Source organism: Babylonia areolata, chromosome 4 (assembly GCF_041734735.1).
Source record: "Babylonia areolata isolate BAREFJ2019XMU chromosome 4, ASM4173473v1, whole genome shotgun sequence".
Taxonomy (NCBI): Eukaryota; Metazoa; Mollusca; class Gastropoda; order Neogastropoda; family Buccinidae; genus Babylonia; species Babylonia areolata.
In genome coordinates this window covers 52,739,203-52,756,038 of record NC_134879.1, presented here as the reverse complement: position 1 = coordinate 52,756,038, position 16,836 = coordinate 52,739,203, and the positions used below count along the sequence as shown (strand labels likewise).

The following is a 16,836-nucleotide window of genomic DNA, read 5'->3' as shown; positions in this document are numbered from 1 at the left end:
TTATTATGAAAAAAAAAAAATCAGGTTGAATATATTTCATCCTCAAGTCAAAAAGATCAGGACAGAAAAACATCATATGAATTTAATCCTCCACGCAATCATGGCAATCAGCACTGTTTACTCTTTCTACCTTACAAAATCTGCAGCTTGAGACACCAAATCGTAAGTCTTGTAAAATCATCTTCTTCTCCTACTTCTTCTTTGTTCGTGGGCTGCAACTCCACATTCACTCGTATATACACGAGCGGGCTTTTACGTGTATGACCGTTTTTACCCCGCCATGTAGGCAGCCATACTCCGCTTTCGGGGGTGTGCATGCTGGGTATGTACTTGTTTCCATAACCCACCGAACGCTGACATGGGTTACAGGATCTTTAACATGCGTATTTGATCTTCTGCTTGCGTATACACACGAAGGGGGTTCAGGCACTAGCAGGTCTGCACATATGTTGACCTGGGAGATCGGAAAAATATCCACCCTTTCCCCACATGTAAAATCACATTTCATATGTCTATTCATTACAATGTGAGTATATGGTTCTATGCTATTTGTCAACTTAAGACATCCTGTATAGCCAAAATTCAGTAAACTTGTTGTACTGTTCTGAACGTGTTTCGTGCCTATCCTGTCACATGCAATCAACGATTGTTCGTTTGAAGCAGTTTACAAACCCTGCTGTGTTGTCAACGTTCTGTTTATCCCGCAGAGAGAGAGAGAGAGAGAGAGAGAGAGAGAGAGAGAGAGACAGAGACAGAGACAGAGACAGAGACAGAGACAGAGACAGAGAGAGAGATGACCTGACATGACATGACATGACATGACATTTTTATTGAATAAACAAAATGTTCATTTCAAGGTTTAGAACACATCTATCAATCAATCCAATTTCGCACGAAAAGGAAGGCCTCTTACTTCGGATTATTCCCGTACATATAGATAACAAACAAGGGGTTGACTTGATAACTCAATGAACCAGTTACCCTCTACATTTTTCTTTCATCATGACTTCTCGACTTCAAATTTTAATTTATCATCCTCGATTATCACCAATCACTCTTCTGCTCTTAACTCTGATCTTTTCTGAAACACTTTGTACAAAAATTTTGACAATATGAGAGAGAGAGGGAGAGAGAGAGAGAGAGAGAGAGAGAGAGAGAGAGAGAGAGAGAGAGAGAGAGAGAGAACCTCCACCCTCCCACACACACAGAGGTAACAAACCAGAAGCAAACATTTATGAGTATGTGCATATCTAAATTCCTATTTCATTTATTTCCAGATAATTTCTAATTGATGTTTGATTTTTGTGTGTGTACTATTTCGCCCATCCCACCCCCTACCCACAAATATTCCTTGTTATCCAGGTACACTTGGTAATAAAGGCATAATCAGCCTATTCGCTTCTCTTCTGAAACACACACACACACACACACACACACACACACACACACAGATCGCAAAACTAACACGACGTTTCTGTCAAACAATGGCCGGAGCCACTTGTCAGTAAGGACATAATTATTCTATTCTCTTCTCTTCAAAGGAAAACACGCGAAACTAACGTGACGTTTCTATCCGTCAAACAAAGACCGGAATCGAAGAACAGATCATGGAAATATCGTCCTGTCACATGTCAGTTTCACACACGTACATCCAAGGTCACGCGGACTCTTGGCTGCATGTCACCATGGCAACTGCGACAGGTCTCATTCATTGTCCAAGACCGTCCATCTTCTAACTTGTCAGTTTTATGTGCCCCGCCCCCTTCTTCTTCTTTTTCTTTTTCTTTTTTTTTTCCTCAAGGCCTGACTACGCGTCGGGTTACGCTGCTGGTCAGGAATCTGCTCAGCGGATGTTGTGTAGCGTATATGGATTTGTCCGAACGCTGTGACGCTTTCTTGAGTAACTGAACTGAATTTCTGTTTCGATGTAGTGTGTGTGTGTGTGTGTGTGTGTGTGTGTGTGTGTGTGTGTGTGCGCACGTACATGTGTGTGTGTGTGTGTGTGTGTGTGTGTGTGTGTGTGTGTGTGTGTGCCAAGTGTGTGCGTGCGCATGCATTCATTTGTCTGAACAGTTTTAAAACATTCATTTCAAAAAACACAAACAATCAGAAACATAATTTTGACAACGCGACAAGAACACACTGACACGCGTTACATCATACATACATGATACAGGATCTGTTGAGCAACACGTACATGTACATGTCACACCAGAAAATGTTAATTAATCTATGTTAATCAGTGAACACTGACTTCACTGTCGAGCCTGATGAGAGAGGTCACAGCATAAATGACATGAGACTGTAGATCACAAGGTAACGGGAAGGCCGGGATGGCAGGGGTAGGGGGGGGGGGGGAGGGCAACGATGAAGACGCTTGAATAAGGAGGTTGGGGGCTGGGGATGGGATGGGATGCGAAGAGGTGTTCCCAGTGTTTAACCGACTAACACTACTTAAGATGGGACGTGGTTCTGTCTGCCCAGTTCACAGCTTTAACTCACTCAGTACGGCCAGTCCTCTCTTCTCTTCTACACAGACCCATCGGATGTCCAGTGGGTGTCTGAATGACCCAACCTTTAGCTTCCGTCGTCAGAATTGTGGTTTTCTTTGTCAACATTGACCTCTTCAGTGTAAAAGCCTTCCGCTTGTAATATTTTGATGGTGGTAATTGGGGAGAAACGCTGTTAACGTCGTCTCTTTCGCCGTTCGTATGGAGAGAGATAAATTTGCAGCAGAGGTTCCGAGGATTGTTCATCACAATGCATGCGATAATGTGTCTCCGTCTGTGAAGCTGTCACTGTATGCAAACACTTGTCGTGTCTCGTTCAAACATTATTGGTAGGCTAAACATCTATGTCCTGGGCAATATGTATAAAACCAGATTTACCTTTTTTTCAAAATCATTCTTGTTGTTACAACCTCTATACTTTAAACAGCCGCTTTCTGGCTTTGCCTCAAGCCTCCTGTGTTTTATAATCACAACATGAAAAACACCTGTTTTCTTGTGGTGATGACAGTACTAGTTGAAACACATATCGCAGTATGTCTTTGTTATTAAATTCGTGTACAGTCTAACTTTTGAAGGTTGATTCATTCACAGCATCTTAATGTATACTACTTTTGTCTAGTAAATCACCAAACCCGCGTGTCAGTATTACAGAATTTGTTATACATGTGCGTTCTCATCTGCCGAGTCACTGACGTCTTCATCATTCGCAATGAACTTCCATGATGAAGATAAATTGTGGATAAAAACATATACGCCCTGGCTAGGAACAGAAGGCGATCCAATACCTGTACTTGGTTTGGTTTAATTACTGTACGTAAGCACTGATGCGATATCTAATCACTACCATAAATCATAGATCCTTGCAGTATACATACCTGTTTCCTGGCACGAACGATTTTCACCAAACTCAGCTCCTCAGACCATCCGTTGCTCCGGGCAAACTGCTGGTTGATGGCCTTGACAGCGAAGACCACCGGCTCATACGTGGCCGACACTGTAGAGTCCGTGGTCTCTCCTGGCATCATCAGCAAGCTGCCAACAGCCATTGCAGGCAGCAAAGCAAGCACCAGAGGCACCATTGTTGCACAAGGTCTTGCTGATCAGATTCGCAACGTTTCACTTCAGCTCGAGTTAAAAGCTCCCCAAGATCCCAGCTTGACTGTTCGGTCGGCGACTGTCACTGTTTTCTAGCCACCGGCGATGGTCTTAGCAGAAGCGATGCTGAGAAGTGTGTATAGTGGAGTTTAACGACCTATCGGCTTTACGCAGGTCAAGTTGTTCGTGGCTGTAGTCTTTTCAGCGTTGACGAGCATTTATATATGAAAAGCATGGTAATAATAACTGGCCTTCACCTTAGTTGACAAGGGCGACGGCGTCATGGGATGTCTTGAGCCGGTGTGGGTTATGCGGAAGTCGTGGTTTCGTTGGAGCGAAACAGCAACAAGCTGTCGTTTGCGCAGAAAACACTGTCGTCACGGCCTGTCGGCCTCAGTTTTCAACCAATGAGGAAACAGTGAGGCTTTCACTGACGCTGGTTTTGTGCACGGTACGAATTGGCGGACTTGTTTGTTGTTTAGTGGAAGGCCATGTCTAACAAATCATCCCAGGACCTGTTTTCGCAAAACTTTCATGACTGTAGTGTTGAACTGGTTCGTTTTGTTTCCTCATCAAGTTTTAGGAAGTTGGGGAAAAAGCGTTTTCACGTCGTTCTGCCACAGACTGAAGCCTGGGGTGTTGGGCCTGTCAGTTTGTAATTAATTATGTTATTGTTGATGGTGAAGTCGTAGTTGTAGAAGTCGCAATGAGCTACAGCAGCAACAGTTGTGGTAGTTGTCACAAGTCAGTTGTTGTATTAGTAGCATAAGAAGCAGCACTAAGAGTCCGACCAAGGAACCAAGCCAAATGGTTGTGATAACTGAGTTGTTATGTTGTGTAGTAGGATTGTTTCGTATTGTTTCGTATTATTTTTGTCACAACAGAATTCTTTGTATGAAATTCGAACTGCTGTCCTCAGTGCAGCGCTGGCGATTTTATTTCTGTCTGCACGAGTGTTTTGTTCTATAATCCAAGTGTATTTGTTCTACAATCCAAGTGTATTTGTTCAACAATCTAAGTGTATTTATTCTGAAATACAAGTGTGATTTTCTACAGATTTATTTCCACGGACAACCCTTTGACACGAGTTCTTTCATGTGCCATCCGATAGTGCCTAATGCTCTCCATTCTTCTTAAAAGCATGTAGATCAGATAAGCACGGCGCGAGTTCTCAGAATCCACGTCATATTTAGGTCAGCAAACATGACTGATTGATTGATTGATTGATTGATATGAATACTTATATAGCGCCTATCCTCGGCCGGAGACCAAGCTCTAAGAGCTTTACAAACACGGGGTCCTTTACACAACAGGCTGCCTACCTGGGTAGAACCGACTGACGGCTGCCATTGGGCGCTCATCATTCGTTTCCTGTGTCATTCAATCAGAGTTCAGGCACGCACACATACACATTCAGACAAACATGTAACATTATATGTGTATGACAGTTGTTGTTGTTGTTTTTAATATTTATTTACCCCGCCATATAGGGAGCCATACTCCGTTTTGGGGGGTGTGCATGCTGGGTATACTCTTGCTTCCATAACCCACCGAACGCTGACACTGGATTGCAGGATCTTTAACGTGCGTATCTGATCTTCTGCGTGCGTATGCATACGAAGGGGGTTCAGGCAATGCAGGTCTGCACATATGTTGACCAGGGAGACCGGAAAAAATCTCCACCCTTTACCCACCGGGTGCCACCGAGATTCGAACCCGGAACCCTCAGACTGAAAGTCCATTGCTTTAACCATTCGGCTTTTGCGCCCGAAACATGTCCATCATGGACAGCCCCCTGAAACGGTGGACGGCTGCCTACATTCCGGAATAAAATCTCGCTCATCTGTACGAGTGAACATGTAACACACCAATAACGCACGCATTGAAGGGGGAAAGTGAGCGCTTGTGTGGAAGCAAATCAAAAACTCGCAGTTACAATGACTTAAAAGTGAAATATGAATCCGGCTGAACCTTTCCTTTAAAGTCACCTCGAGCTGGGGCTACAAACAAGCATACAAACAAACGAACAAAGAATAAATAGGGCAAGAAAGAAAGCAAAAAAGTGGAACAGTTTAAATCAAGATCCTGTCTTTGTATAAAAAGATGAAAGAAAAGTGTGCCAGCTCTTGCTAAGCCAGCACGGAGGGGTAAATGGGAAACGAATCCGTCAAGCCCTGGCCATGTTCAAGAGACCTCTGCCACAACATCACTGTCAACATAAAGACACGGTAAAACCTGTGGAACAACTCTCACAACAACAAGATGGAAGCAAAACTCAGAACCAGCTTATACACGTTGTAACACGAAGGACCTGGTTGTATCTACATTCATTCTCCCTTGAATTCTCGTTCCCCCTCTCCCATTCCCACATCCTTCTGACCCTAACCCCCACCACACCCACCAACTCTCCCCCCCCCTCTCTCTCTCTCTCTCTCAACCTCCTTCCCCAACAAAAGCCACTGACGCGAACAGCATGCATTTTATGTGGAGAGAGAGAGAGAGAGAGAGAGAGAGAGAGAGAATTCTAATGCCAAAAAGCTGTTCAGCCCATTCAGCAATGCGACACGACACACATATGCAAGCACGACGCGATGTCACAGACATGGAGACCATGGCAACGTTTTGTTTTGTTTTCGATGTACAATCACATGAAACAATCGTTATTGTTAATATCGAGATTGTCACTGACAAGCGAATCGGTTGGCAAGGCGAGACACAGCAGCGCGAACACATCAGGCCAGATAAAACTAGATCAGACCACGAAGAGTTTGCAGTCTCGTTCTGCACGTGCTTGAGTATCAGTGCCGGTGTTGTGCGTTGTGGATACGTTTTCCCTTTCTTTAGTTTGAACAGCTTAACACGTTCTTCCTCTGACATGTTGTTTTTTCATTGAGAGGTGCATATGCGTGAGCGTGTGTATGTGTGGGGTTTCTTGTTTGGTTGGTTGTTTTTTTTTTTTTTTTTTTTTTTTTTTTAATTTCTGTTCTTTGTTTTTTTTTTCTTTTTTTCGTCCAGTGAAGAAAGGCTTGTGTTCAGCACATAAAAAAGGAAGTAAAAGAAGAAGAAAGAAACAGAGAAAAGATAAAACATGTGCTCCACGGACTAGCATACAACTGAGGGGAAAAAAAAAGAGCAGAACACAGTACAGTACAATCGGATACAAAGTACATTGATACAAAAAGACTCAATGCCATGCAACGCAACACAACACAACAGGTAATATAATACGATAGACCTCAGTACGACATGATGCGTCACAATACGATACAATACGACACGATTTGATACTATATGATACGACAGATACGGTGCGATAAAATGCAATACAAAATATGCTGTCCATCCCAAGAAATGGAAAAACCATAAGCACGTGACACACGTGACCGTCAGTGAAACAAGAAGGGGGAAAAAACGCGACCTTGTTCCACGCGAAGGGTCTCCCTGAACAGATAGCACACAGCCAAGTCAGCTGAAGCTGAGTCAGCAGAGTGACTCCCATGAGATGACCGGATGTTGACGTCATGGTGACTCTGTTCGCGATAATACCAGGGAGCGGAGGTTTGATGTGTGTGTATGTGTGTGTGTGAGAGAGAGAGAGAGAGAGAAGAGAGAGAGAGAGAGGACTATTTTGGTAAATATGCCAGTGCACATAGGCCATTGTCCCAATGAGCAGTCTACCACTTGTACTTCAAGACAACAATGGATACGAGAGAGAGGGAGGGAGAGGGCGAGGGGGGCAGGCCAGTAGATAGAAGAGCACCGGCAGATAAACTGACTGAAGAACAGACAGACAGAAATAAAAACGACAGCCAGGCGGCAGATAAAGACAGACAGAGAGACCAGCACAGAGAGAGAGAGAGAGAGAGAGAGAGAGAGAGGGAGGACTATAAAACATACGGGGGGAAAACTGTAACAAACTGAACTGGGTCAGAAAAAAAAAAAATCTGACTGTAGCCGCGGTCTCTGTAACGTGTGCAAAGCGGAATAGCACAATCACGTCACGATTCATTCTGCCGTCAGCTGTCGGAGTCGCACAGCACAGCACGTGAGACAAGATAAGTCACGCCACGCCATTTCGCCCACGTACCAGCTGGCTCTTGCTTAACCCGCGGGGTTTTCCACGTTTCTCATGTGTTGTTTGAGTGTGTTGTCCAGTGGCAAAATTTTGCAGAAGAAATCCGCTGATAAGTACACACACACACACACACACACACACACACACACACACACACACACACACACACACACACACACTGATATATGTGTGTGTATATATATATATATATCTGCATGCGACTCAAGGCCTCACTAAACGCGTTGGGCTGCGCTGCTGATCAGGCATCTGCCTGGCAGATGTAGTGTAGCGTATATGGATTTGTCCGAACGCAGTGACGCCTCCTTGAGAAACTCTCCGGCTCAGTGAAACTGAAAAGAAAGAACTGACAACATAACATGACGAATAGTATTTCAACCAGACGTGGCACTAAGAACAATCGAGGAACATTTTGTGATGTCAGTTGGGAAAACATCCGCTTTCTCGAGAACTAGAAGCAAGAACGTTCTCTCAATGGCGTGGCACCATACAATACAATACAACACAATACCATACAATATATCTTTATTCTTCCACGTGGACATTTTATTGTGCATCCACAGGCTCGTCACTCACTCAGTCTTCACAATATCTTAGCCCACAACACACAACATGACAAAGTTTGGACAAAAGATAAAAATCAATATACGCAGCTAAATGCACACAAACAAGAAACGCAACACACACGCACGCACACATGATGTATGACTAGATCGCTAAAAAAAAAGAAAAAAAGAAAAAAAAAGCAAGCATAAAAACAATTATATTTCCACTTCAGTGATCGAATACAAGGCTTTAGTGCCATGTCACCTGAACTGCAAACCTTTGCGCACCGGACTGTAGAATCCTGGCTTGTTCAAGTTGCCGAGAATTAACCGGTTCATTCCTAACAGCTTTATTTATCCCCTGCTTGGTACACGGCACAATCGCGGAACGAAAGCTTTAAAGATCCGACATTACATAGATATAAATTATACAGTCCAAACTGTTATAATAAAATCGGATGCAACGAATGCCGAAAATAACGAAGCAAAAAGGTTGGTCCCGGGAAAAATCCTTCTTTACATTACTAACAAAACAGGCAAGGCCTTCAAGACTCACTTGTGATAAATGAAGTCCACTAGCATTAATTACAGAGTAATTTCCCTTTTTTACTATCTGCACCAAAACGTTTGCAAAACAAATAAAAATTCCATGCTTAGCAAAAGAAGTTCCTGTTTGAACAAAAAATGATAATAATGACTCCTCTTGTTGTTGTGTCAGAATAAGAGGTCAAAGTGCCAAGTTTAGAGAATACATAAAATATGAATATAAATATAACAGTAAATGCAGTTTGCATATAATTAGGTGGTTTTTTTTGTGTTTTTTTGCCCATCCCAGAGGTGCAATATTGTTTTAAACAAGATGACTGCAAAGAACTGAATTTTTCTTATTTTTATGCCAAATTTGGTGTCAACTGACAAAATATTTGCAGAGAAAATGTCAATGTTAAAGTTTACCACGGACACACAGACACACAGACACACACACACACAGACAACGGAACACCGGGTTAAAACATAGACTCACTTTGTTTACACAAGTGAGTCAAAAATACGTCGGATGTAACGATGTGGGGTGTAACAAAATGCCGCTTATAACGAAACGGTTTTAGGGTCCCCAGTGGGCGACGAAGCCGGTTATAACGAAGCCGTCGCCTATTGCAAATCATATGTTTGGCCCCATGAAAGAGTTCAAGCCGGATATTGCGAAGCAGCTACTTCTGTGTTCGCCGGGAACCATTTCTCAGAAATAGTTGGTTAGTTCACTGCGATCTATATTGCTTCATACGATCGTTGCTGTTCCAGGGAGATGGAGGAGTGCCCGCATAGGCACATGAAACGTAGAGCTTTTCTATACGTTGCTCTAATAGAAACCACATGCTTATACATGTGTTTGACTTTGCATAACCATAAGCTTGGTTTTTTTTGGTTTTTGTTGTTGTTGTTTTGTTTTTTTAACACAGCTAAACATAAACGTAGGTAGATTAAAATGCACAGTATGTTTTACTGTATGTTTGTTGTATGGTAAAACTGAAACTGTATGGTAAATGTCACCTCTGTAATTCGAAAGCAATAAAATCCTATTCTTGAATCCTGCAAAGCGAGTGCCGAAGATTCAGTTGTCGAAACCGAGTAGTCGACTCACATTTAGGTTAGGGGTTCAACGGCTGTAGACGGAGGAGAGATGCTGGAGGGCGGATGGTGGAGCGGTGAAAGCGGGGGAAGGAGGCGGTGTCAGGCCTCAAGTTGATTTCAACGGCCATTTCATCATGGTGTCTACGCGTCGCAAAGGTCTGTTGCTAAAGCGAAAATTTCAAATTACACAAGAAGGTGAAAGAAAAGCTGATGGAGAAAAGTAATTGAAAAAAAAAAAAAAAACGATCATTTTCTTTTCAAGACCTTACTCAGACACTATTTTGGGGTTATTGTGATTTATTGTCAAGTTGTGAAAAGCATAAAGAATTGCTTTTCAGTACGGCAGACTTAAATCACTAAATAATCACTTAAATCACTAGATAAAGTAGATTACGAAAGTTTTTATCCATACCAGTGCATGCTCTAATGATCCAACAGTGTAAAACAGCCGCAAACGAACAGTGCAGAAATACTCTCCTTTCCTCCTCCGGTCACGGCGCCTTCAAATCGCGTAGCTGTGTCACGGATTCTGTGCATAATGGGCCACATCATGATTATGATAAATGTTAAACTGTCTATAGTGGTGCTGACTGATAAACAGATAAGAAATGCTCACAGACAAACCTCGCCATTATATACTGCAAATGTTTGTCAATTTGCATTGACATACAAATTGGACTGATGGTTATGTATCCTAAGTTACTGATCAGTTTATATACTCCAAATCAGTCGCTATTTTGGATATGTGAATTCCAGTTTTGCCGTATGTAGTGAATCAGTCTTTCACGAAGTGCAAGAATAAAAGCCGTTGTCTTAAAGCACCTTTGTAGAGACACAAAATTATCGTGTCTGTGTCTCTCGCACTGAAAATACCAAGCCGAACACGTCAGGGGAAAGAAACAGTACAGCTTGTAATTCTGTAAAAGTTTTCTCCCTTTGGTTCCGCGCCCCGATGATCTCCCTCTGTCCCTTCCCTTCTATCTCTGTCCAAGTGTTTAGTGACTATTTTTCTGTTTGCATGATGTCTGCAGAAAAATGTTTGTATTCTTCCCCACATTCGCTCCCATTCAATAGCAGTCCATCATCCATGGAGTATGTATGTTCAATTTCATTTAATGTCTATCCACATTAAGTGATGTTAGACGCCTCCCCCCCCCCCCCCCCGAAAAAAAAGGAGGGTGTGTGTGTGTGTGGGGGGGGGGGGGGGGGGGGGGGAGGAAGGGAGGAAAGGATAAGGGGGAAAAATCACGACATTTACAACAATCTGGCTAAAATAATAAATTCCTAACTTAAAAAAAATAAATAAATAAATAAAAAGAGAGAGAGAGATAGGTCGTTTTAACAACCCAATTGGACCATCGAACAAAGATTTGAAACAGTCCAACATTAACAGTGAAAAGTCCAAGATATATACATGAATCTGAAAAAAAGAAAAAAAAGAAGGTTATAAACAGCAACCCAATTTGACTATTTAACAACGATTTAAAGAAATTGAACAATAAAATTGATGAGTCCAATATTTCTTGCATCGGAAAAGATGCTGGTACAGGTATATACCATTTTAACATGTCGCTAGTAAATACATGATCACTTGTTATAGGATTACCACACATACAGGGAACACTTTTTATGTATTTTGTCTTGAAACAGTTCAGTTTCCATCTACAGATCAATGATGCAGTCTGCCTTTTGCTGTGAATGTGTTGTTCATGTTTACCAACAATTCAGTATGGTGGGAGTGTGTCTGTCTGTCTGCCTGTCTGTATGTATGTATGTATGTACGCACGCACGCACACATTATCGTCGCTGGCGCATGAAAAACAACAAAACCAAAAACGATACGTAATTCTCCTGAAAAAGGAAAAGGTCGCGAGATGACAGATTAAAAACCGGCTGTGCGCCTTCAAGGCCGTAATTTTTGCGACAGTCAAGTTGAAAAAGACACACGCCTCTTTTCTCCCTCTCGCTTCACGATGGAATGTATCCAACGTTAGGGTGCAGAACAGTATACTCTTAATGTTTCATCTGGTTTGTTTGACTGGAACTCCGCCCCCCCCCCCCCCTGTCATCTCCCACCCCGGCACAACCCTCTAACGACTTTACAACAGAAATTGGTATTCACTTTCATGGCATATTCGATTATGCAAGGACATTACCACTAAATGAATATAGGGCTTATGCACTGATGATAAATATGTAATGGTCGGGAACTTGAAATCAAAAGGGATCAAAATAATCAAACATGCAGAAATTTGGTAGCTGACATTATGATGTTGATAGTTTGGTTGGGTGGCACTGCAGTGGAAAAGTGTTGGAAATCTTCGCTGTGGGTGGCGTGACGGGACAGAACAGGGACAGGGTATGGGTACAGAGAGGGATAGGGTTGGATAGTGGGGAAGAGAGTAGGACATGAGAGGGGTTAGGACAGGAGGCGGATGAAGGTGGGGGAAGGGTAGGATAGGGGTGGTAGGTAATGGGGCAGAGTAAGGGAGGGGTGGTATAGGGGGCAGGATAGTGTGAGAGGGATAGGATTGGGGGGAGAGTAGGGGTGGGATATGGTGGGAGGGGTAGGATTGGGGGTGGGGTGGGAGAGTAGTGAGGGGGGAAATAATGGGAGGGATAGGACTAGGGGGGGGATATGGTGGGAGGTGTAGGATTGGGGGGGGGGAGTAGGGGGGGGGTAGGGTGGGAGGGGTAGGATAGGGGGCAGAGTAGCCGGGGTAGGATACTGCGGTGGGAAGGGTAGGATTGGGGGGAGAGTAGGGGTGGGATATGATGGGAAGCGTTGGACTTTCAATCTGAGGGTCCTGGGTTCGACTCTCATTAACGGCGCCTGGTGGCTAAAGCGTGGAGATTTTTCCTATCTCCAAGGTCAACATAGTATTATGTGAAGACTGACTGCTCAAGTTGTGCCTGAACCGAACCCCCTTCGTGTGTATACGCAGGCAGAACATCAACGAATACGCGCGTTAAAGATCCTGTAATCCATGTCAGCGTTCGGTGGGTTATGGAAACAAGAACTTACCCAGCGTGCACACCCCCGAAAACTCGGGAGTATGGCTATCTAAATGGCGGGGTAGAAACGGTCATACACGTCAGTAAACTGAGGCCACTCGTGTACATGTATAGAGTGAACGTGGGAGTTGCAGCTCACGAACGAGGAAGAAGAAGATGAAGAAAAAAGAAATAAAATTCAGTGACATTTGCAACGCTACATAGCGAAAGGGGGATGATTGGAGAGAGGCTTGAAGAGGGGGTAAGTGCGAGAGAGGGGCGGAGAAGAGAGAAAAAGAGTCACGGTCAACACACTGCAATTTTGAAGCCATGCACTGGAATACTGAATCGGAACTTAAAAGCAAAGAAAGACAAGTAGTTAGAAACACATTAACCACTACTTTTAGGCGCCTCCCAATGTGATTAAAAGGTCATAAATACATAACCTAATCATTCAGAGAGAAGAAGGTTGGATTTTGGCAAATTGTCTATCTAGGGGAAACTACTCGAATTTCTTTCAAGGGAAAAAATTGAGCACAGTTCTCTTTCGATTCGATTAACAACATCAAGAACAACAACAGCGGAAAAGAAGAAGAAAAAAAAAAGCAAAAAAAAAGCAAAAAAAAAAAAAAAAAAAAGCAAACAAAAGATGCAACCGCGACATGATGTCAATGCACTGCAATCAATCAATCAATCAATATATATATATATATATATATATATATATATATATATATAGTATACACACTACACTGTATAAATGATATTCACCACTGTTGGTATTTTGAACACTTTTAGTTTAATTCTAGAACTTTTGATAATATCTCTCAAAGATTATAAACTTGAGGATCATGTCGAATTATTTAAGTTGGGATAGTCTGCTGCACAGAAAGTCACGAGTGATTTCTCCTAATCATATTTCAACAAGATCATTTCCATCAAAGTTATAACGTACTAGATACTCGATCCAGTTTGCCAGCCTGTGTGAACAGCCATAACAACATACACGGCCTTGGCAACTGAAAGATAATCAAGGTCAGAGTGGCTCACTGATCCAACAAGATCATGGCGAGAGGTCATTGAAGCCACAGGTCTTTGACTGGCAAAGGTCCTTCGAAGGTGACAGTTGTGATAGTATCTGTACACCGTCTTGGCTAGAGGCCACTGCTCGAGGTCACAGTACAGACAGATAATTTGTATGATCGTGGTCAGATGTCATTCTAGTAAGGTCACAGTACTGAGACTCAGTAGTAAACTGACAATCTCAGTGCTGGATCCGAAATTGGCTAGACGTCATTATACGGTCACATGTTAGACTGATCCTAAGTTAGGTAATCTTTCATCACTGGCACAGTGATCTTCCCAAAGGACTGAGTCACTAGACTCAGTGAATTGGTCACCGGCAGTGCGGAGATGATATGCATCATCTCTTCTTCAGTCATGGCTTTTCAGATGTCCGTCACTATAACTGAGACCGCCATGCAGTGGATGAAGTACATTTGATCCCGGCATGCCCGCCCCGGCATAGAGGTAATCACGGTCACAACTGAATCAGTTGACCTTTGCAAGATGTTATCGCGTTAACAGCATGTTTTTTTTTGTTGTTTGTTTTTTTCTCAGTCACGAAACATTTTAGATTAATGAGTAACAACGGAATCCGAGTCACTGCCGCGCCGGTCTTTTCCATATCAGCTACTTCGGTCACGGGCAGCGCTGAGACTTGGAGAAAGCCTCAGTGCCAGACAGTGCGGCATGATCTTCAGCGGGCCAGATCGAGGTTCCGAGTGAAGATGACACTCAAGTTAAGACTGCACGCCGGATAATCCGGCTGCGGCAACTCAGTGATGGTACGTGTTCCCATCAGTGAGGTTATCACCGTCAGCGAAGTAATCTACATTATTTTGGACGAGGGTCATTGGCTGAGGTAACAGAGGATCGAGACTGATAATCTGCCTCTGCAGAACTGAGGTTGTTAAAACTGAACTGAGGTCATAGTGGATCGAGTCGACTGAGGTCATCTCACCGGCCTGGTTGATCATGGCTTTTTCGAGATCAAAACGAGTCCTCGACACACGACGTTACAGAATGCCGTAATCTGCATAATCTTGGATGGAGGTTGTTACTAGGGTCATTGTAGGCATAATAATTAATTGAGTGGCTATGGAGGTCTTAAGACGACCCCGCATCCCACCCCTCCATTACCCCCCTCCACCTCCCCCAGGCCAGTGGATTCCTCTCCAGCAAAAGTCTGAGGCTCTCGTATTCCGTGATTTGTTTTCGCACAAGAAGCGGACCTTGTGCAAAATCTATCGATTGATTGTGGAATTCATGATCAGTATGGTTGAAATTTATGATACTAAAAGATGCCGCTGAATGTTATCAGATTAAAATCAGAGTGTAGTCCTGAGATCGAGATATTTTGATATATATATACATTCAACGCTGGCGTGGCTTTTATGGCTGGCGGTGCTTTTGAACAACATGACCTGAATAGTGAAGGTGGTGGAGGAGACAGATTCCAAATCTGTTCGAGTAAGTGGATCATGGATGGGAAACAGTTTGCAAGGTCAACGTCATGAAACTGAAACTAGTTTATAATGCTCGGAATTCCGTTTTACCGGACAATGTTGATTGCGCATGCGCACTGGAAGTAACACCGCCATTACAGGTAGACGGGAAGAGTTTACGTCTGCAATGCCTTTATGATTCCAAAAGATGGAAAATAGATAGCATCTGTATAGTTAGCTAGATGTCGGCGGCACGGTCCATTTTCAAAAAGACTGCCGGTCATGGCGACGTAAAAAAATCGGCACAAAAAGTTGCAGACACCAAGAAGGACTCCCTAACTCGACTGAAGCATCTTCGTTCAGTGCTCGGTGGGTAGTTCTATCATAAACAAAAATCAAACCAGCCTCATTTGCATGAGAAATAATTGATTCATTGCATTCTTTTCTTTTTTGAAGACCTCACTGTGCATAGTTTCTTTATCGTTTTAATATGACTTATCTTGTTGTAACCCTTAGTCGATGTTTGCAAAACAAATATCTAATGAGGAAATTTGATACCCTGCTCGCTGTTGTGAGAACAGAGGATATTTACTTGCTCAAGTAGCAGTGGCACTGATAGTGATAGTGGGTGTGAACGTTCGGTTACTACCCACATTTGTTGACAAAATCAGTATGACATGAAACAGTTGTATACCACTTGGTGATACTAAACCAAAAAAGTGTAACAAATTAAACATGACACATCCCTCCTTTATTATCTGTTGTCCTGTGGAACACACACACACACACACACACACACACACACACACACAACTGTCAAGTTCATATGGAACTTGATACTAGAGATCTGTACAGACTGTATACAGTAACAGTACAACTTAAGTGACTTTATGCAACAATAGAATAGAATTGAATAGAATGTCTTTATTACCAAGTGTACAGGAGTCACAAGGAATATTGTGAAGTTCTTGTCAATATACCTTGTTTCTAACATTATTTGCAAGTAATACTCCAATTGATTTCCAAAGCAGTTTATCATTGATCAGTTTTTCTTGATAATGATAAGTGAAAAATCCTGATATTTTAGCAATCCATTATGCAGCCTGATGGTGACACAATGCACACAATTTTTGTTGTCACAGTTCTTTTTCCATGACATATTTCCATGTACAAACTGAAAAGCTTTCCAGTATTTGGAAAACAGAACAAGATGGTTTCAAAATGTAGCCATTGGCATGGGTGAACATATACACATTCAGATAAATTGTCTTCAGTTCTTGTGCCTTTCTGTAGATATATTTCAACTGTGTTTTGAAGTAAATGGCAGGTCTATACTAGCACAATACAGTTTGACAATATTGGACTGAGGGGGTTGGGATGGAGAAAGTGTGTAAGGAGTTGTGGCGAATCATAAGTTATCAGTTGTTTTTTTTTGTTTTTTTACCATATTCTCCTCAGTT

General features: G+C 42.7%; 2 protein-coding genes across 11 annotated transcripts in view; one reads left to right on the top strand and one right to left on the bottom strand.

Moving 5' to 3' along the window:
- LOC143281302 (uncharacterized) overlaps positions 1-3,813 on the bottom strand; it is a 14,010-nt gene extending 10,197 nt beyond the window's left edge. Inside the window, exon 1 of the mRNA XM_076586474.1 lies at positions 3,386-3,813. Within this exon, the coding sequence (XP_076442589.1) occupies positions 3,386-3,589 (204 nt within the window). The 5' untranslated portion in view covers positions 3,590-3,813. The remainder of the gene's footprint in view (positions 1-3,385) is intronic.
- An 11,716-nt stretch (positions 3,814-15,529) lies between these two features.
- LOC143281300 (ral GTPase-activating protein subunit alpha-1-like) overlaps positions 15,530-16,836 on the top strand; it is a 99,092-nt gene continuing 97,785 nt past the window's right edge. For all 10 annotated transcript variants that reach the window (XM_076586467.1, XM_076586472.1, XM_076586471.1 and 7 more), the window contains exon 1: positions 15,530-15,745. In XM_076586467.1, coding sequence (XP_076442582.1) covers positions 15,619-15,745 — 127 coding nt within the window. In that variant the 5' untranslated portion in view covers positions 15,530-15,618. The remainder of the gene's footprint in view (positions 15,746-16,836) is intronic.